This window comes from Haemaphysalis longicornis, unplaced genomic scaffold, assembly GCF_048455015.1.
Source record: "Haemaphysalis longicornis isolate Haplotype H1 unplaced genomic scaffold, Haemaphysalis longicornis Haplotype H1 scaffold_3, whole genome shotgun sequence".
Lineage (NCBI taxonomy): Eukaryota > Metazoa > Arthropoda > Arachnida > Ixodida > Ixodidae > Haemaphysalis > Haemaphysalis longicornis.
Window position 1 is genome coordinate 170754088 of NW_027526335.1, and position 21174 is coordinate 170775261.

Here is a 21174-nt window from a genome sequence, read left to right on the forward strand (position 1 = left end):
CACATAGGTGGGATATCAAACGGCTGGTTGCAAGATCAGGCAGTTGTACTATTTGTTTCATGTTAGTGACACTGGATGAACGGAAATAATCAGAAAGAATGAAACGAGCGGCCTGATTTTGGATAGCTTCAAGTGTGGACACGAGAGTGACAGAATGTGGATCCCATACAGAATAGGTGTATTCAATCTTCGGCCGTGACATTATACAGGAATTTTTTAAAGGATTGCGCATCAATTATTTATTTAATGCGCACTCGTTAAATAATTTCCTTTACAATGGCATGCATAAAAGAGAAATCGGACCGCAAGGCACAATAAACTGCATCGGCTTTGCGAAGCAATTACGTGGCTTTCCAAAAACAATGGAGCACATCAGGTCTCTTTGCTTACTTCTTTTATTATGCACATAAAATTTACAACGAGATACTTGGCTTAACAGTGGCAAGAATACGAAAGAAGCTTATTCAAAACACAAGCACGAAAGCAAAATCAAACACTATAGTCGAGAAAAAATTAAAAAAAAAAACGCTGCTCATGAAGCGCGAACCGATTATGCTTCGTTTAACTGTTTGAGGTGCCTACAAAACAAGCATTGAGGCAAATGAAAACAAGGACCTCTTCTCCGGTAATTCGCCGACCTGCCAGGATCGCAGTATGTAGTTCAACAGCACTATTGTAGAAGTCCAGCTTGGAAGGCTTGTTTTCTCTATCGCATCCGTCATTTGTCCACGGCAAACACCTTTACGTTGTAGCGCCTGTAATAAGTAAAAAAAAAAAAAAAAGACCGTTCACTACAATGGTAAGTGCACGCTGCTTACTAAATACAGCACCTAGCACCATCCTTAACACATGCACGTGCGAAAATATTCAGCCTAAACTTTTAGCTTGCTAACGCTCGCTATGAAACATGAAACGTACTGCACTATTTATTTTTCAATACTACGTTTTACGGTAGCAGTTACTTGGCTCTTTCTTGAGAAAACAGTCCGGAATTTCACCGAAAATGGGCTCCACACTTATTACAGTCGCGCAAGGTAATATGAAAAAAAGTCCAATAGACAAAGCAACACGCCAGGGGATCCGTGAAATTTTGTTGTGGCTACTGTAGTCACACAAACAATTAATCGCGACTGAAATGTCGTGCCGTCAACGTGTTATTAGCGTAAGTTTTTTTTTCTAACAATGCGGGATCAGAGACTACAAGGCAACGCACTACACAGTTGGTTCGGAATGCGCGAACGTTCACGTTTTGTTTTTTTTTTTTTTTTTTTGCAAGACATCTATGCCAACTTAGAGGTTGATGACCAACTTGGATGTAGATGGCCTTGTGACCTTTTAATGCGTTATATTTTAAAGAAGTAACCATATAAAGCGACAATTAAAGCGACGGTACAAACTTAATTGATTGGGTATTAAACTGGTTACGGTGTTGCTGTCGCCGTCGCTCACTTCTGCCTCGTCGGACGAGCCAGATGCGAGCGGAACCGACGGAGAAGTCAAGCGGCTGTGTAATTACTTTGTCGCTCGACAATATCTTTACGATACTCAAGAAAATAATGGAACGAAAGCTACATTTATAGCTGGAATGAAGCTAGCTTAATACATCCTTAACTGCGCACGAGTCTTGCTTCAACGCATGCTGAACGTCGTGAACCTGCAGTGGGTGCACGACCGCCTTTTCGGGAAACACAAATCCGGAAAGAGGATGGCTAGAACTGGCGTTCCACAAATGGAAGAACTTGTATGTGACCGATTAATTCTTCGCAAGAACCAACACGAAGCAGCACCCGCGCGCGCCATTTCTTATAAATATACGACAGCTGAAGTTTTTGGTCCCCCAAAAACTTCAGCTGTCGCTTATAACAATTGGATGTATAACAATTCGATTTTTAACAATTGGTCACTTATTTTTTAATTTGCGAAGGACATACTATCGCAATAAAAAAAAAAAAGGTGACCTTGTCGAACATGAATAGATGATTCGCGTTTATTTTGTTCACTCATCTGCGCTAATGCCATCGATTTTAGGAGGGGGGCGGGGGCGACCTTTGGGGTCTTTTAGAAAATTGCATGTTTCACCCCAAATTAGGAGTGGGGGATGTTTTGGGGGAAGGCGTTCTCTCAGAACTTTACGGTAATTTGATAAAAATTTTAGCGGTCCATTTAGGGCGTCATTAACTAGGTTAATTATCCGGATATCGAATCTGCAAATGCAGCTCTGTAGATTTGGGGTGCCTAACCAAGATTAAATAATGTGGGTTGGACCTAGTAAACGGCAAATAATTTACTTTGAAGACGGACCTGTGTCACCTTACGGTGCAGATGGCCAACAGGGGTTCTTAACTGGGTAAGCTATGGGGGGGATAAAGACAGGACCACGTTAAACGACAACGTTCAGGGATGCCTACATTGAATCAAAGGGGTTTATAGTGCGGTTTTCAACGTATTTTGGAAATACGTAGGAAGGTCTTTGCTGCTCTAGAGACCAGAAATGCGGACTATAAGCCCACGTACTCGCGTATATATTTCAGAACTGTGGGATTAACATGCAGTACAAGCTTGCAATGGGGGCTCATGAACGCTCACCCTTAGTGCGTTGAGATTGCAAAACGCCATGGCAAGCTGTTTGATAACGACAGGTCCGTAGGTGCTCTGTCTATTCATAGATTGCCGGTGAAGACAGAAAGAGGTGAAAACACCGTACGACTTTCGCAGCCATTGTTAACTGTTTCAACTACTTCATTCTGCCACGCCTTGATTGCAGCGAATTACACGCGTGAGCTGCCCAGAAAGAACGGTATTTCTGGGCAGTTGCTCGATCGAGTGGCGCTGTTCCTTGTATCATCCTGCAGCCCCAGCTATGGCAGCCTAGCCATAAAACGTAATGTCGCCGTGTTTTACTATTTGCCGCGTGTCGTCGGATAATAGATCTGAGACGAACGGCGTCTGCCACTGCTCTGGTTTGCATAGTGCCTGGTGACGGACAAAATTCGGAGCTCGTATATAGCTAGAGCGGCGGCCTACATGTGTGGCGCATGAAAATTGACGCATCATCATCACCATCACTATTCTAGACATCATATGAAAGTGGATCCATATTGTTTGCGGTATGGATTGAAGAGTGTTGCGCTATGAATTGAAGTAGTACAGTGCGCATGCTATAGGTTTCTCCCTCACTATGGCGAAAAACAGTGAATCTCAGAGGGCAATAAGCCGGTGACAAGGGTTTTGACGGCGGTAACGACTATTTTATTAAGGATGGATATTATTGGCAGACATTGTAAAATTTCTTGTTTTCATTTCTGATCACGTTTACTGTGTTGATGTATAAAGTGTTTTGGCTACACTGACACTCACCGGCCGAAAACGTTATGGCTGGTAAACGTGCGTTGCAGGCATAGTCGGTCGTGATTTCACCGTGTATGCGAAACTTGAAATGACTTTTTAGTTCGAACTTTCGTTGTTTGCCGCTTCGCAGATTGTGACACTATTTTTGTTCCGGATAAACAATCTTAACATAGCAGCTCCGCCTTTGATGCTCTTCCGCCAGTGGCGGGACGAGCGGGGGTCGATTGTAAACGAAGCGCTCGCGTGTCACTCTACTCGACACCGTTTCCGTGCGCACACGAGTGCCCTGAACGAATCTTGCGCATAGTTGTTGCGCGGGCGCGACGTCAGTTACAGCTGAAACCGGCGTTACTCCGACACATCACAACGCACTCTGGCACAGAACGTCATTCGTCATGTCATTGCTTTCTTGCTTTGGTGTCGAGGCGTGTTTTTGTATACGAAAAAAAAAAAAAATCCTAGGCCATCTCCCCCAACGTGAAACCTGGGGAGAGTCGAAGCATGAAGTGCATAAGTGTATTATTGGTGGCTTCAGGTTTTTGCCAATAGAGATGAAACGGGGGGTGGAGGTATACAGCTTTGCTGCAAAAGTATCGTGTCTTTGAAGCACGAAGCTCTCTAACGCGAGGCGTAAACGAGTGTCCCGATGCTTTTTTAGTACTCTTTGCGTTCTAGCGCGAGGCGTAAACGAGTTTCCTGTAGTACCGTGACTACATCAGATGACCGACGATTACGACGACGACGACTGGAGACGCCAACAGCCTCAGCGTCGCCCCTAAAATGCACAGATCGAACGTGGCTCTGGTTTGCATTCAGCTGCCAGTCTCCTTTGAGGGTATGTGGCGTCGTGGCGTCGGACGTTTTCGTGCTACGCGATGTACCCAGCCGCAAGACCAACTGCAAACTTATCGGGGCGGTCAGTGGCGTTGAGGGTGTACGTCGGGTGGATACTTTCTCTCTCTCTCTCTCTCTCTCTCTCTCTCTCTCTCTCTCTCTCTCTCTCTCTCTCTCTCTCTCTCTCTCTCTCTCTCTCTCTCTCTCTCTCTCTCTCTCTCTCTCCACTGAGCACGGGGTTGCGGAGCCTGTTCCGATGTTGGCAAACAATGCAAATGCCCGCGTGTCGAGATTTCGGCACACGTTGAAAATTCCCGGGTGAAGTTTGTGGGCCTGCTCTCTACGGCATGCCAAGGAATGAGGCACACTGCGGTTGCGTGAAAGAACTCTTTACTTACATCCTCCACCTCGCGGTCGCCCGTACGGGCATACACATGCCCACACCAGCCAAAACCCCCACCGTCGCGAGTCCGAGTCTCGCGCGCGTGCCTCCGCACGGCATCACCCCCCACCGCTCTCTGTCCACTAGCGCCATCCCTCGGGCGCCGACGTCTCCAAGTCTTGCGGCCCGGTGGCCGCTCGGCAGGCGAGCTCATGGCGAGGGGCTCCGAGCAACACCCTCTTGCCCAGAAGGTATCGTGCAAAGGCGCTTCCCACAAGCCTTTGTAACCATCGCGCATCAGCGTGATTGCGTCACGGTCCAAGAAACTGTGGAACAGATTGTGGATTATATATACTTAGACATAGACTCCACTTGAAACGGTGCATGCAACTAGCGTCAGAGCGCCTTCAGCTAGAATTGGAACACTTTAGCGAGGTTGACAGCTGCTTGTCCAGATAGGGCGAGCGGCTCTCGTTCAAAATGAAAACGCAATGCCATGAATACAATAGCACATCCGTTTTTTTTTTCTCTGTGAATAGCAGCCAATCTTGAGACGGCCAAGTTTGCCTGTGAACCGTGGTCATCGCCCTTACTTTCGTTATTCCACTGATTTCTTTGCCTACCTGCCCAGAGAGGAAAGACTGCGATAAGGTCGAATAAGGCATCCTCAGTGGGAGACGCAATGCACGAATTCGGAGAGATGTTCTACGATGCTGAAAAACCTTGTATGAAGTTTTTACACATTACGCTTACATGCAAGTACTGAAAAAAAAGGTGAAGTAAAGAAAACGTCCGGTGACCACAATGCGCAAGTGTTACGGTCGTTGCGATTTTTATCACCGGCTACCTGGAAATCGCCAACATTAACTGAAACGCCAGCTGGATTTAAATATGATTAAGTCCATGTTTATGTAAATATGTTTAAACTACGTTTAAGGCGCTAGACAACGCGCACCAAAAGAAACAAGTAGAAACAGACACCGCGCCACTGTTTAGCGCCTTAATATTCAGAATGTTCATCCAACTAGCCATTGTCAGGCTTCTGTTGCTACAGTAGCTGCGCACGCCTCCGAGTCGAACAATCCAGGAATACGCGCATCCGAAATCAGCCGAGGTTTCTCTGAAAGGGCGTAACACTGACAAATGTCGATCCTGCAACAGCGGTGCTAAAAGCATAGAGTTTCTTTACTAAAACTCTATGGCTAAAAGGAAAAACACTGTATGGAAACACTCTGGGCGGGGAAGCCGCTGGAACTGCCACCGGCAGGCCGATTGCTGCGAGCTGCGATAACCCAAGGCTGGGTCTTCCTGTCAGTCGGCAATGCCCAACTAAAACAGGAAAGTGCTCGTGTCGCGCGCACACTGCCTCGTCGTAAACGGCAACTCTTGCCGCGTGCTTCATGATTGCGCAATCGCAATGGTTCCCCGCGCAGCCCTTGCGGAACCGCGGCAGCTTACGGGGTGGCGCGCTTAACACAGGCCGTAAATGACCACAGCCTTCACCTTCCAACCGCAAAGATAAGCACTCACGGCCCATTTATAACACTCAACCGGAGGACCGCTGTGTCCCAAAGTCTTCCCCCCTCAGATTCCCTGTATCTCCCTTCATATATGGCGCTAATTGTTGCGGAAGAAGGGCCTTGTATTCGGACAAGAGATTGTAGAATCGTTATCGCTCTGTAAACGCTCGAGACCTGGCAACAGAGGCTGCTCCGAAAGTGGGCACCGGGCTTGAAAAGAACCTCGATTGATTGATTGATTGATTGATTGATTGATTGATTGATTGATTGATTGATTGATTGATTGATTTAACGCGCCGACGCTACTCAGGCGATGAAGCGCGCCATAGTGGTGGGCTCCGGATTAATTCTGACTACCTGGGTGTCTTTATAGTGCGTCGAAATCTCGTACACACGGGCGTTTTTGCTTCTCACCTGCATTAGAATAAAAAGAACCTCGAGTGTGGTGCTCTGCATCAGGCCACTCCGAGGGAACTACATGTCAAAACGCGTCGAGTAGCGAAATTCCAAGGCCCGGATGCACCTATCGTTGTCGAGTACCTATCGTCGAGTACCTATCGTTGCGCGACGTCTGAAGAGATTGCAGAAATTACAAGGCTTAAAAGTGGTCCAGATGCGCACAAAGGCAGCAAAACAAGAGAGAGAGAGAGAGAGAAAAAACTTTCATTTGTCCAGTTTGTGGAGGAGAGCTAGACCTCCACCCTAGGCGTCGGCCAGGAGCTTTTGGGTCCTAGCAGCGTCTTCGGCTAACTGGACGGCCCAGACTTGATAAGAAAAAAAAGAAAAATAATTGCGTCGGCGGTATGTTGAAAACAAGTCACTTCGTTCGTCAACGCGCGCAATAGTAGCAACCGAAGCGGAAGCTCCACATGCATCATCACGCAGGTATTTGCTCCAGTACGCCGCCACGACACCGAAGTTGATTTTATCCGCCAAGCCGCATAGATAACGTTGACTGAGAGGCATCGATATGGCTGCGTGCTCTTGTGAACGTACAGGCCAGAACACAGCATTCCAATCTGGCGAGCAGTTCATCCAATCTGTAAAAGGGTGCCGATGATGACCCCCGTTTTCCGAAAATAGCGTCGTAGCAATAGCGTCGTCAATTTAAATTATTTTAGTTTCAATTTGCGAAGGTTTACGGCTTGCAGCGATGTCACTCGGAAGCTGTCAATTACCGGAGTCGTAGTCGACCGATACCTTCGTGTTCAACAGCAGAGAAACCCACAGTCACAGTCCGTGTCCTTTTACAGGGGCTGCCCTTAATTGCATAGAATTCAGGAATTCTATCCTGATATGTTGTACATGGAAAGTCGAAAATGATCCATTGTTGTCACCACCGTTATGGCCGGCACAGGAAAATTTTATTAATATTATTTGTTTTGGAGGTTCAACGTGTAGGGCTGTACGGATCAACTTAGACCAGCCGGGAATCTTCAACGTGCGCCGAAATCTTGACACACGGGTGTTTTATCAGAGATTTCGGACGCTGTATGCTCCGTGTCTTCCTTTCGTACCGTGTTGACCGGGACCCGTCTGGGCACTTCTGCGGGCCGGCCTTCGTCATGCCCGCGCATTCGTCACGGTTGGGTGTGCGTCCTCGCCCTTCCGGCGTGCGCAGGCGCAGTCGGGTCCCGGTCAACGCGGTAACTACGGACCAGACGGATAATACTCTCCTTTTCTATGCAACGTGGAGGGGTCCGTTTCCGGTCTGGTGCCACAAAAAGCAGGCATGGCTGCCTGCTCAAAAACGCGCGCTCTGGCTGGTAGGGCGTTTCTGAAGCAATAAATGTTTGTTGTCGAGTGGCCTGATTGAAAGGGAAGTATTGAGTCCGTCACTCAAAACTCCGCGCGCACTCAAAACAGAGAAGAAACGCCAAAACTGTGCGTACAGGTTCAGGCATAGAAGAGGTTGGTACACAGCGCCGACGACGGCGGATCGTCACAGGAAATGTGAGAAATGAGCCACGAAGTTGACGAATGACAGCCAATAGGACAACCATGGCCGCAATGACGTCGTTTAGGCCACGCCAGGGGTGCATAATGAGGAAAACTGAACAGAGCGCGGTTGGTTTTTCCGCGTCTTTCACATCGATTTGCAGGCTCACCACTTCACGTGCACGTGCAACATTTGGCTCATGTATTCCTGGCAGTGTAATCTATACCGTCGCGCAGGTTTACTTGCACTGCTCAAAGAGTGTTGCAGGGCCCCTTTAAGGAAGAGGACACACAATCTGGAGTCCAGTGCTAGTCTCCAGCGGTAGTATTGCTATAGTCCCCCGACGGAATATCTTTAGTTACCGCGCTTCGTTGGCTCGATATGGACCCTATGCTGTCGGAAAAACGGTGTTCTTGTGTGTGTGTGTGTGTGTGTGTGTGTGTGTTTTCCAGGTTCGTTTCATAGAAAAAGTTCCGTCCGATTCGGATTCGGAATAATAAAGATTGTTACGTGAGCGTTTGTAGCGGTTCATTTTGAAGTAAAGAAGCAAGATTTTAAAAATCCGTGTAACGGCGACGATGATTGATCGCGAAGCTTTCTGGTGAGGGATTCCTTGGTTGTCGTCCGAGTTTAAACTTTGACTCGTTGAGCTTTGACTTTTACTCGCACTCACTTTGACTTTTGATCAAAGCGCCTTTGACTTATACCTGTGCTACACGAGCCTTTAAAAAGACATTTCAGTCGAATGACCTTCGAAATTTCAAATTCCATTCGAACTGGAAGGAGTTCCGCCGATCTACACGACAATTCTCAAAGGCAACTGAAAGTTTCCGCGTTCGCACGCCGTGTTTTGGTGTCACCACTGCTGTCCTCTTTCGACAAAAAGATACTTTAGAATTAAAATGAGCAAAAAAAAAATTAGCATCAAATTGATAACAATCTACAAGTGCGCACGAAACATGCGCTCACAGCCAGTTATTTTTTTCTTTTTTTCGCGGTGACGATGTTGAGAGAACCAACTTGCCTTGTGATCGTTGAACGAGTGATAGAAAACAAAATGAATTGAGAAATTATGAAGATTACATGTGCACTTTAAACCCCAATTTTTACTCTTAAATAATTGTTTTTGTAATTACGGCATGCGGAAGCTGCTCCCGAGAGTGCGACTGTTTGCGTTTCAGAGGCCTTTGAGAACCTCAAAGGCCGTTAGTGGTGCTGCTTTAACTCAAATGCCATTGGAAAACTCCATATGTAGCAGCTCAAAGATGTCATTTGAGTCAAATGACATTCGACTGAAAGGCCTTCGAAACGCTTGTGTAGCACGGGTATTTGAGTTGATTCGGTATTTGATTTCGCGCCAAGAAAGCTTCGCGTTCAACCATCCTGTCCGTGAGACGGAGCGGTGCGTGATCGTTCTGTCTAATTTTGCACGTCAATGCACCCCTCTCCAAATCTTAACTGCTTCGACCGTGCCCGAATGGTGCAATACGAAAGACGTCGGCTTCATAACGCGAGGTTTCGATTCGGACCACGGGAAGCGTAATTTTTTTTTTTTTCACTTCCCCTGCGATCATCATCATTGTCAGAGAAAGTTGGCTTTGCTGAAGTGCGTTTTCCGTGCTCACGGACGAATAAGCGTGGCACAGAAAGCTTCGCTTTAAAAGCAAACGTATTCGTAATAATTTTACGAAGAAGTCAGTCCCTGCGTAAGCTCCGTAACAAATGTTCGCTTATTCGCAGCGGGCGTAAGTGGAGGAATGCGGATGAAAGATACCGCCACGGAGAGCCAGACACTTGTCGCGATCTCAGAAGCGTCACGTCAGCAAGTGCACTTAGGGAAATGCGAGATCTCTGTTCCGGTGATAAACATCAACACCGATAAGGCCCGCTCCTGGCCGACCTGCGTTCCTGGTGCAGCAAGGGTTAGCTGCGCTCAAGTGTGCTGGGGCGGTATTCCCGTGTTTTGTCCCTTTTGTGTCCCTTTTGAGCGAGCCCTGATTGGCTAAAAGCGAACACCCGGATGTGACGCCATGCAAGCACGGCGGAGCTATGAGCCGTGGCTACTCGGAGCAGACGATTTGGAGCAGACGATTTTTCGTCGCCTTGTTGTTGGTTCGCTCGCGGAACAATGAACACATAAAAGATACTCTGATACGGTTTCAGTTCTTTAAAATGCGTTTGCAACAACAGTTACGGTATTTGAATAAAAGGCCCACTGCTTAACCAGAAGTACGTCACGATGAAAGGGACGCAAAAGGGACGTTTTCAAAAGGGACAGTTACGAGAATACCGCCCCTGTTCCGGTTGGCGTTCCTTTCATTCTTTGTAGAAACGCAGAACGTTTTTGGTTCTCGGAGAGGCGTCGTCGCCCCCGCTGTCGGGCCATCGCAGACAGGAGGTGCATCAGGCGTTCCACAATTGTTTCCAGGCGTTGGTAAACAAACATCCCCGTGCGTGTGGTGCTAGAGCGCGATCACCACTAATGAGGCTGCGTTTCGATTCGGGGACCGCTTAGTAGACAGCTTACGAAGGAGTCTAAATAGACGCCGAAAGGAAGAGAAATTGGAACGGCGCAACGCTCACCAACGCAGACGACAACTTCGTAACATGCATGTTAGGCATATTGAGAATAGGCATATTGAGAACGCAAGCCGCAGGTTTCGTTAATGATATTACCGTTATTATTTGAAACATTGCGTGATTTAAAACTTAAACAAAAGCGTCTTCACCACTTGTAAACTATACGAAATATTTCAATAAAGGAACAAGTTAATTTGTAACAATATTAATACGCAAAACGGTGGCGGTGGCGTCAGTTTTTTAGTTTAGACGGGAAGGTAGCCTGCGTTGTTGGTGACTTCGATGCTGTCGCCTCGAAGAAGTCTTTGTTGACTGCTTTGTTCGAATTGGAACGGGCTTATCATGGCGGACTGTCCGCGAAGACGGTAACGAAACCGTCTAAAGGGTAAATTGTAACGCACCACTAAGTCGCGCGCCATTGAAAATATTGATTTGGACCTCATCACTTGGATATGCATTTTGTGTAGATTAGTTATCAATGCAACCCATTATCAAGATCAATAGGGGATCAGGTGTATAATAAAAGTTGGTTAAAGATTTGCCGCTGTCCACCGGCCATGTCTACGTTTCAACAGCCATCTCTGTGCCGACGTTCCAAGTGCTTGCGTGTCCAGTTCCCGCCAGTTCCTCGGGGCAGAGATCCCGTTGTCGAGACAAGTTGCTGTTCAACATTTGGAATTTCACGCTTATTGTGTTGTAATGGGTACGCCGCGTGTAATCCGGGTGCGATCTTCACTTGTCGTCCGCCTTCAAAGTGGAATGGCAAATGAATTTTAATGCGTAGCCTTCTTTGACGGGCACCCCCACCCCCCCTCTAGCCCCACTCCAGCCCCAGCCGTGTAACGCCTTGAAGTTGCACAGGAATGATTGGGGTAGTTAACATATTTAATCGTTATAATAGCGTATATGGTGACAATTGATAGAACACAATTTCAGAAAGCCAACAAATACACAAAATAGAAACATTTTGAATATGATTAAAGGGAACTTGCGAAATAAAAAAAAACATGAATCTTTTATGCCTCATCTAAAAAAATGAAGGCTTGTGTACGTTTTGGAGTACAACGGTCTTCTTGAGAGCTGCCAGGCAGGCTTCAGGGCAGGGAGATCCACAAACGATCAACTTGTGGCACTAGAGTCATACATTAAGGATGCCTTCATTCACAAACAATTCTGTCTTACGGTGTTTTTTGACATAGAGAAGGCCTATGACACCGCATGGCGTTATGGCATACTTACTGACCTTAAGTCGTTCGGTGTCTCTGGTAACATGTTAAATACCGTTATTAGTTATTTGTCAGAGAGAACCTTTCGCGTCAAAGTTGGTTCTGCACTGTCAAAGGTACACGTGCAGCAAAATGGCGTGCCGCAAGGTGGAGTTCTAAGCTGCACTCTCTTCATAGTAAAGATGAACTCCCTTGGGAAGGCACTGCCGCCTACAATTTCTTACTCTATGTATGTAGATGACGTGCAGATATCGTTTAAATCTTGTAATATGTCAATATGCGAACGTCAAGTCCAGCTCGGCGTCAAGAAACTTGCCAGCTGGGCAGACAAGAATGGTTTTAAATTGAATCCTGCAAAAAGCTCCTGCGTTGTGTTCTCTAGGAAGCGCGGGATCCTTCCAGACCCAGACATTACACTTAATGGCGTGTCGCTTCCTGTTAACAAGGAGCACAAGTTTTTAGGTGTTGTGTTTGACCAGAAACTCACATTCATTCCACACATCAAGAAACTTAAACATAAATGTCTTAAAACAATGAATATCCTGAAGGTTCTCTCCCACAATTCGTATGGTTCCGACAAAGAACTCCTACTACGGCTCTATACTGCTTTGGTTGGGTCCAAGGAGGTTGTATAAAACTTCTGGAGTGGAGGCCGCCCATAGCGGGCAACGCGGGGAGGTGAAGCCGGGCGAACCGGTCGGCGACCACATTGCCGTGGGTACAAAAGGCGCTGTGCCGGCAGGGACGCTGAAGTGCGGTCGCGTTTTTTTGGCTTTACAAGGGAAAAAACGATGGTAAGCTAGTATATCGATTACGATATTTGAGGGCAGACTGAATTTTGCCTTACGCGTAGGTTTTGACGTAAGATATGGTTCAAGCAGTGAGTTAGCCTGTGTATATCTTACGGTGGTCAACAGAGCTGTCGATATGGGAAAACGCGCAGCGCTATGCTAAACGCACCACCCCTGATTTTATTTAAATAAACGTTTATTCGGTATAGCTAAGGTTATAGACCACCCCCTTAACATTAAAATTACCTCTTGTTGCGCGCCATGGCAAGAGATTCCGCGTTATAAGGTTACTATTAGCCGTGATTTCACGCTGGAAGTGCGGGACACGCGAAAGCGCGATTATTTGACGCTTGTTTCTTTTAGTGGCGTGGCTAGGATTAACGAATGCTTATTCATTAATGATTAATAAATAATAATGCAGCAGCGGTTCGAATGGTTTTTTAGCAGTACTGCAAGAATCATATCCATCAGGATATTGCAATCTTTATGTGTAGTGCAAATGACGTTTTCTGGTTTAAACAACATGCCCAGGTTCGCCCTTGCCGAAGATCGAATAAAGCACGAGCTTTTGATTGATTGATTGATTGGTTGATTGATTGATTCATTGTGGAGTTTAACGCGCTGACGCAACGCAGGCGATGAGGCGCGCCGTAGTGGAGGGCTCCGGATTAATTCTGACCACCTGGGGAATCTTTACCGTCCACCGAAATCTCGTTCACACTGTAGTTTTCGCTTTTCGCCTTCACCAGAAAAGCGGCTGCCGCGGCGGGGAATAGAACCCGCTTTCTAGGGATGAGCAGCACAGTGCATTAGCCACTGAGCCAACGCGGCGGGTCTATTTCCAGCTTTTCAATCGTATTTTGCGAAATGGATTTGGCACACACTTAAGCACATTAAAGCAGGTTTTTTTTTTTATTCCGCGTGCACTTTACAGAAGGCATGGGACTCCCTTTGACTTTATTTTTCAATTCCAGATGGTTACTTAATTGGATGCACGACTACATTAACCGCGCACGTTGGCACGATAGTAGCGTGCTATTGATAAGAAAACTACTCGCAGGAGGTTACTCAATCACATTCACAACCTCGTTGACCGCGCAAGTTCGGACGCGAGCAGCGTGCTATTGATAACAAAATCACGCGGACGAAGAACGCGGGAGAGCATTGCGGTGCATCAAAGACTTCTACGAAACAGCGCTAACGAGAAACGTCAGTGTATTCACGTATGGCCGGATGTAAAGGAAATGTATTAAACAAGAGTGCCTTGATTTTTGACGGTAACTGCCTTAGCAATACTCTGCATTTAAATTAGTGCGGAAAAACTATTTGCGCCCCACATAGTTACAAACATGTGATTTCGCGCAGCCAAGCGACTACAGGACCACCACAACTACGAGCGAAAACATTCGCATATCTGCGTAAACAAGCGCGTACGGTATGCTCAGTAAGCGGGCGGCAGGTGCTACGGCAAATTTTCCCTTTACATCACGCACAAACGGCGGGCAAATGTGCACTCATAACGTTATAATACTAGTAATGCCCTCGGAACCCAAAACAAACAGATCAACAAACCCTCAGTACTTACAGATGAAAGGTGATCCCCGACGCCTTCTTCGCGCGATTAGCGCAGCCGAACGCGACGCACGAGCAGACAATTTCTGCTTTCTACACCTTTGGAGCATCCATCCGCGAACGAGGATCGAACGAACACGAGTTCTGCTCTTTGGCAAGAGAGAACTCGGAAGAACGACACATGGGGCAGAAAAAAATGTCATTGTGTCTACTGTTTATTTTAGTTGTTAGCGCCCAAGAATGTAAATAATTACCAGATGTGTGCGCCCCCGGCGCACGCACGGGCGACTTGCGAAGCGCTTAACTAGAAACACGGAGAGGGGAGCATAACCGAAACCACATGCGGCGAAATGAACGCGCGCAAGAAAAGCTCGGTGCGCTTGAAGGTAGCCGCATGAGAGAATCAACTTGCAAAACAAAACAAAAGAAAACAAAAAAGAACGGAAGCAAAAATATAACGTAACCCGCCGCAAAAACAAATACATTATGCGACGAATGCAATGCGTCTGCTACCGCGGAACGAGTTTTCTACCCACGGCAAGATGGCGGCCGTCGGCGTCAGTTTTCGAGCACCATCTCCACTCCAGAAGTTCTATACAACCTCCTTGGTTGGGTCTCGTTTGGACTATGGCAGTGTGGTATATGGGTCGGCGAGTAAAACAGCATTGCGAACGCTTGACCCAGTACTACACTTGGGGCTACGGCTTGCGTCGGGTGCTTTTCGCACTAGCCCTGTCGAGAGTCTATATGTTGAATGTAATAAGTGGAGCCTTGAGAACCAGCGAACGTACATGGGCTTACTTTATGCTTTTAAAATTTCATCTCAGAATAACCACCCTTTTTATCCTGTCCTTAACGATACATCCACATCTGTGCTGTTTGTAAATCGCCCGTCCGTTACTCCGCCTTTTTCACTTCGAGCGAGAGAGCGAGCCTCGGATCTGAGTGCTTCGTTTTTAGACGTGTACAGGTCATCCTCTTTAAACATTTTACCGCCTTGGCAAGTTCGCCCTGTTTCCTGTGACCTTTCTTTTATAAAGCTTGACAAAAATCGGGTACCGCGAGCTGCAATACTGCAGCACTTTCTTTCTTTGCAGTTCAAATACCCACGTGCTGAATTCTACAGTGACGCTTCTAAAACCTCCACTATGGTGTCGTGCGCTGCTCATGGTCCGAATTTCAATGCAGCCAGAACCATGAGCGTACACACAACAATTTTTTCAGCAGAAGCGTACGGAATTTTACTGATTGTACGACATATCCTTGAAAATCAAATTCCCAATTCTATCATCTACACAGATTCTTTGAGTGTTGTTCGCGCATTGTCATCGCATACACCCCCCAAAAACCACATAGTTAATCTTGTATTCAACACTATCATGTCGGTGTATGCGGAGAAGCATCGGCTGCTCCTCTGCTGGGTCCCAGGACACGCTGGGATCGCTGGGAACGAGTTGGCGGACGAGAGGGCCGGTGCTGCTGCACTCAGGAACACTGTCGACATAACAAGCGTACCATATACAGACCTCAAGCCACACATAAGACAACACCTGCGCAGAACATGGCAAACACACTGGAACGAACAGACAGACAACAAACTACATGTAATAAAGCCACACTTGGGACGGTACACAGCTGACTCACGCAACAGAAACACAGAAGTCGCTTTGGCTAGGCTACGGATGGGGCACACGCATGCAACTCACTCGTATCTGCTGACGGGATCTCCTAGACCCCAGTGCGGCAGGTGCGGGGAGGCCCTATCCGTAGTGCACATACTAATAACATGCAAGGCACTTCACACCACACGACGCAAACACTTTCCAGAAATCTACAGACAACAAATCCCACTCCACCCATCGCACTTCTTAGGCGATGAACCAATGTTTACTATCAAACGTGTTTTTAATTATCTATCAGAAGTTAAATTTCTGAATCTCATATCGTATCATGCATAATCACAACCTGGCCCTCTACACCAGCCATCCTCATTGTCTTTATTTGTTTTTACTTCTGGTGCTATTCACTTCTAGTATTGACTTTAATATGTGGTAGCTAACCATCTTTTTTTTGGCGCTCTTTGCCCCAGTTGGCCTTGCGCCATTAAAATGCAACCATCGTCATCAAAAAAATGAAGACGAAATTAAAAAAAAAAGCCAGCCGAAGAACGATGGAAACACGCGCGAAGAAGTTGTGAAAACGTACCAACCCTGTGACGCCCTAACCTTGCAAAAAAAACATCATTGGTGAAGTTGACGCATTCAGTCGTTGTAATACCGGAAATGAGGATAATTGCTGGAACGTAATTTTCAAACAAAAAATATATACCGGGAATACAAAAACGTGCGAATTCAAAAATATGCGCTTGTACAGTGGGGGCCACTGTTAAAGGGAAACGGCGAGCGCGTGCCCGCTGCGCTCCGCAAAGCGCCAGCGCGGAGAAGTGGCGAGAATCGGAGACAGCCGGCACATGCGCACTGACCGCTCCATGCGTGTGAAGCCACGCTGTCGTCTGCTACGGCGCTTCGCCCGGCCGCTCAGATCCTGCGAGTACGAAATTCCATGGCTATCGTAAGCTAAGCGGAGCGGCGGAGCGCCGTAGCAGACGACACAGCGGCTTTTCACGCCTGGAGCGGTCAGTGCGCATGTGCGGCTGTCTCCGAATCTCGCCACTTCTCGGTGTCGGCGCTTCGCGGAGCATAGCGGACACGCGCTCGCCGTTTCCCTTTAAGAGTGGACCCCACTGTACCTCTTCCTGAAAAAGAAAAATCGTAGACTACATTAGAAAATCACGGAGAAACGACGGAGACGCAAAAAAAAAAAAAAAAAAAAAAAAAACTTCTGGAAACCGGTCCATCCGCGTAAACTCGCGTTTGCACAGGAAATACATTCTTGACTTAGCTAAGGCAAATACACACCGTTAGCGAAAAGAAACAACGGAAAACTATACCCACCGTATTTGGCTGTTCCTAGCCAAAATTCACTATGAAAACAAGCGGCGGTAGAATGCTGTGCTTTAGGTCACGATTCCCTGCATATCTGCACATTTTTCGCCGTTCAGTTTGATTTGCACGTAATTAAACGCGGGACCTTTGTAGTATCAGGTCCCTCACAAAAGTTTGCCTCGGAAAAGTTTCATTTAATATTATTTCTTGTCGAAGACGTGTTTGGATCTCGTTGGCGCCTTTGCGGGGTGCCTCAGGGCCCCGACTTGTGCCGCATGCTTTTCGTACTCTTTGCTCACTGCCGTTGTTTCCCCCCGCAGTCGGACTGCGAGATTCCGTTGGTGCCGTCGCCTCCCGTGGTGCGCCAGTCTTCGCTGCAGCGGCAGACCAGCGCTCCCGACGACGATGCCTCGACGCAGCGCTACCTGCTTGCCCGGGGCGGAATACGCTTCTGGAAGAACTTTGCCTACGAGTCCGAGGTACGGTGTGCTTGCGGTATACGTACGCCTCCTAACCAGCGTGCTCCTAACCTCCCCGCGGCTCATATCGTGTCGCTCGCCGGCAAGTAATTGCGCTCGTAGTAGTCGCTAGAAGATTCCGTGTTTCTCTTAGAAGGATGTGAAGACAAAATTCAACGTTGTTAAGTTTGAACTAGCGTTTGGTAACTCACTCAGCTTCATTACAACCACGAAATACTCATTTTAAACAAAAAAGGCAAGAAGTATTGAAAAAAATAATGCCGCCAATCTACCCTGTGAGGGTGGTTGGAAAGCGAAGCTATAAACGATACAAACAATAATTACCCATGCGACGTCACTTGAATTCATACACGTGGCTCTAAAAAGGACGCCGCGAGAAGTCGCGTGACGCTATCACGTGGCATTCAGCGAGAACACAAGGGGTAAACGCGCAGCTGTGCTCGGTGAGTACACCGTCTGTTTCCCCCGTCTCCGCGTGCGCTCGTAGCTGAATCGGTAAGACAATGGGCTCTCGCTCCGTTTCTCTATTCGCTCCAGGTTCGATTCCTGGCGGTACCAGTAGTTTCATTTATTTGTTCGCGGGAGTTTTCTGTGTACGCCGATAGTCGCGACAAGAACCCTTGGTTGGTAGAGGTAGAAAGCTTTGCTTTAAAAATACAAATTTAGCGCTACAGTGATGTAAGATAGCCAGGAGTGGCTTAAAGTGGGCCAGCACTGAAAACATAGTTAATCAGTGTTAACTGTACGTTAACATAGAAGTGACCCGATCAATCTCAATTAAACGAACTAGGGGCCCCAGTACAATCGCCTAACCAGGTTTATTGACGGTGGCTTAGTTCGGCGGCCGCACAATCAGGATTCTGTGACGTCATAGGAGAGTTGCCGGAAACTTGCTGTGGAGTCAGCATTGCATCATCTGTTTTCTTAATTATTTTGATGTTACGACAAAATAGGTGTTACTGTTGTCGTGACAAAGCAGTCATTTTAGGGAACAAGTCTTGTATTTTGTCCTCATGGCCCCTTCAACGATCAACCGTGTCCATGCAACCGAAACCAGCAATGCACTTTTATTTCGTTAACAGTTATTATACGGGCATGTTGGTAAAAATTTTGCCCCGTTGATCCGCGCAGAGAGAGAGAGAGAGAGAGAGAGAGAGAGAGAGAGAGAGAGAGAGAGAGAGAGATTTAATCACAGTTGAAGTTAGCATATTTGTGGTCGGGGTCTTCAGTCCAAGACTCCATTGGTGCGGCCGGCTGTCTTCGCCCTTTCCGCTACCAAGAGCTGCGTTTCAGGGCAGGAGCTGGCCGGCATACTCTCCCACTGCTCGCGTGATGGGTTGGGGATGGGAGAAAACCTGGGTTTAGTTGGCATTCACAGACAATATGGTAGAGTGTGCCTGGGGCTTGGCAATAAGTACATAGAGAATCATAGAGAGTAGGATGGATGGCATGTAGTCTTGTTGGGTGTGGGTACGTATTAGTTTGCAGTTGTCTCAGGATGACTTCCTGTTCTTTCGTGGACTGATTGGTGACTAGTCGGTAATGTTGGGTGATGTCGGCGTACGTGAGGAGTGGTTGCCAGGTTCGCTCCGGCACTTCTTGCGGTGCCCGGTGGACGAGTTCTCGGGCCAGGACGTGTGCCGTGTGGTTGCCGCGAAGAGCAGAGTGGGTCAAGGTCCAAATGATTGTGACCTGCTTCTGTGGTGGTCGTTGAAGGAGATCCCGAAACGCTTGTCTTGAAACCCTACCTGATGGTATGCTCGGAAGGTGGCTTGGCTGTCCGTAATAATTACTTTGACCTTTGTCTGGGATAAAGCAAGGGCGATAGCCGTTTCTTCAGCCTGCTGAGTGTCAGACGACCTAAGCGTCAGACTGGAAAGGAGGTCGGTTGTAGAGGTAACGGCCGGCGATCTTACCCCGTACCTCGCGTATTCCGCCGCGTCTGTATAGACGACGTGGTCTTGTCCTCCATACCGTTTTTCTAGCGCAGTAGCTCTTGCTATGCGTCTTCCCTCATGGTCCTTGGGGGACATGTTCCGGGGTATTGGACGGACAAGAATTCTGGTCCTTAGTTCAGGCGGGATGTCCACTGCGTTTTCCGCGGTGTGCGGCGCCGTGTAACCAAGCTTAGCTAGCGTTTCCCTACCCGTTGGGCTTGCTCCGAGTCTTACATTCTGCGCCGTTAGGTGGGCCTCTATGAGCTCTTCGATGGTGTTGGGCAGTCCCAAAGCCGAGAGTCGTACCGTAGAGGTGCTCATAGGAAGTGACAGGGCTTGTTTGTATGCCTTTCTAAGAAGGACGTCTAGCTTTTCGCGCTCCGATGCCCCAAAAAAGAGGACCATGCGTCCACCGATGAATATCGGGCGGACGGCCTGGGCGATGTCCTGGGGCTACCATGTGCCGGGTTCGGGCTGGTTGGAGTCCTGGACATTGGACGCGGCCTTTCTGTATTCTTTTATTTCTCGCATGGCTGTGAGATGGCGCTGGGGCTGGCCTAACAGCACTGCAGCGCCAAGTGATATGTAGCACCCTAGATAGGTAGGACGCATCCGGGGGTTAACCTCGATAAGCCTCGGCTTCCTCAACCGCGTTACATGTATTAACGGCCCGCACAATGCGTTAGCCGTTCCGCTGCCAGGTTTTGGCGGATATCCGCCTAGATAGCCCGCGGGATAAGAGCTCGCTGTCACCGCGACTTATCCAGCGCGACCGAAACACCATTCTCTATAGGTCACATTCGGAACAGAGCCTATGGGGGAGGCCATCATACTGCAGATAGATAGATATCCCGCGCTCCCAATCGGCGGGTGCATGCAGTTGAACGTGTCGGGCTTGTTTCCATTACAATTGTGTTCGCGAGAAGGAGGGGGGGTTAGAGAACAGTACAATTGTCTTGGACAGTTACCGACGGAAATATTTTGGATTAAGGGCTGCCTTGGAGTAAGGGGCATTCGGCAAGCAAGCCAAGTGTTAGCCGTTCGCTACTTTTGTCACCAAAAATAAATGTAAAGAACCAGCTTACACTTCCAGTGTCGAAGTAGGTTTACGAAAGAATCGGTCGCGGGTTCGATTCCCGGCCGCGGCGGCCGCTTTTCTGATGGAGGCGAAAAGCAAAAACGCCCGTGTGTACGAGATTTCGGCGCACGTTATATATCCCCAGGGGGTCAAAATTAATCCGGAGCCCTCCACTACGGCGCGCCTCATCGCCTGCGTTGTGTCGGCGCGTTAAACCCTACAATCAATCAATCAATTTACGAAAGAATCAGCTCATCGAGCCGTTGAAATGGAGATTTTTCTTTTTACGCCTCAAAGATCGAAAATAGCCGCAATGGCTTCAGGAAGCCAGTCGCGCAGCGCGAATTTTCTGCGTGCGCAGGATGAGGTGTTATTCCGCTTGCGCATGGACCGATAGCTAAACGCCGTTTCTTTAAAAATGCATTGGGGCTAGTCACGGAGCAAGTTTATATAGGAGGCGAAACGGCCCATTGCGACAGGCGTGGGCGAGCGACCAGATAATGTCACAATGAAAACCAAGACGGACTGCAAAGCTTCGGAGCT

At 47.8% G+C, this 21174-nt stretch overlaps 1 protein-coding gene across 2 annotated transcripts in view; it reads left to right on the plus strand.

The window, feature by feature from the left end:
• The window catches only part of LOC144175761 (transient receptor potential cation channel subfamily M member-like 2), a 187892-nt gene that overhangs the window by 53070 nt on the left and 113648 nt on the right, over positions 1 to 21174 (plus strand). For both annotated transcript variants that reach the window (XM_077704778.1, XM_077704777.1), the window contains exon 2: positions 17458 to 17616. In XM_077704778.1, coding sequence (XP_077560904.1) covers positions 17458 to 17616 — 159 coding nt within the window. The remainder of the gene's footprint in view (positions 1 to 17457; positions 17617 to 21174) is intronic.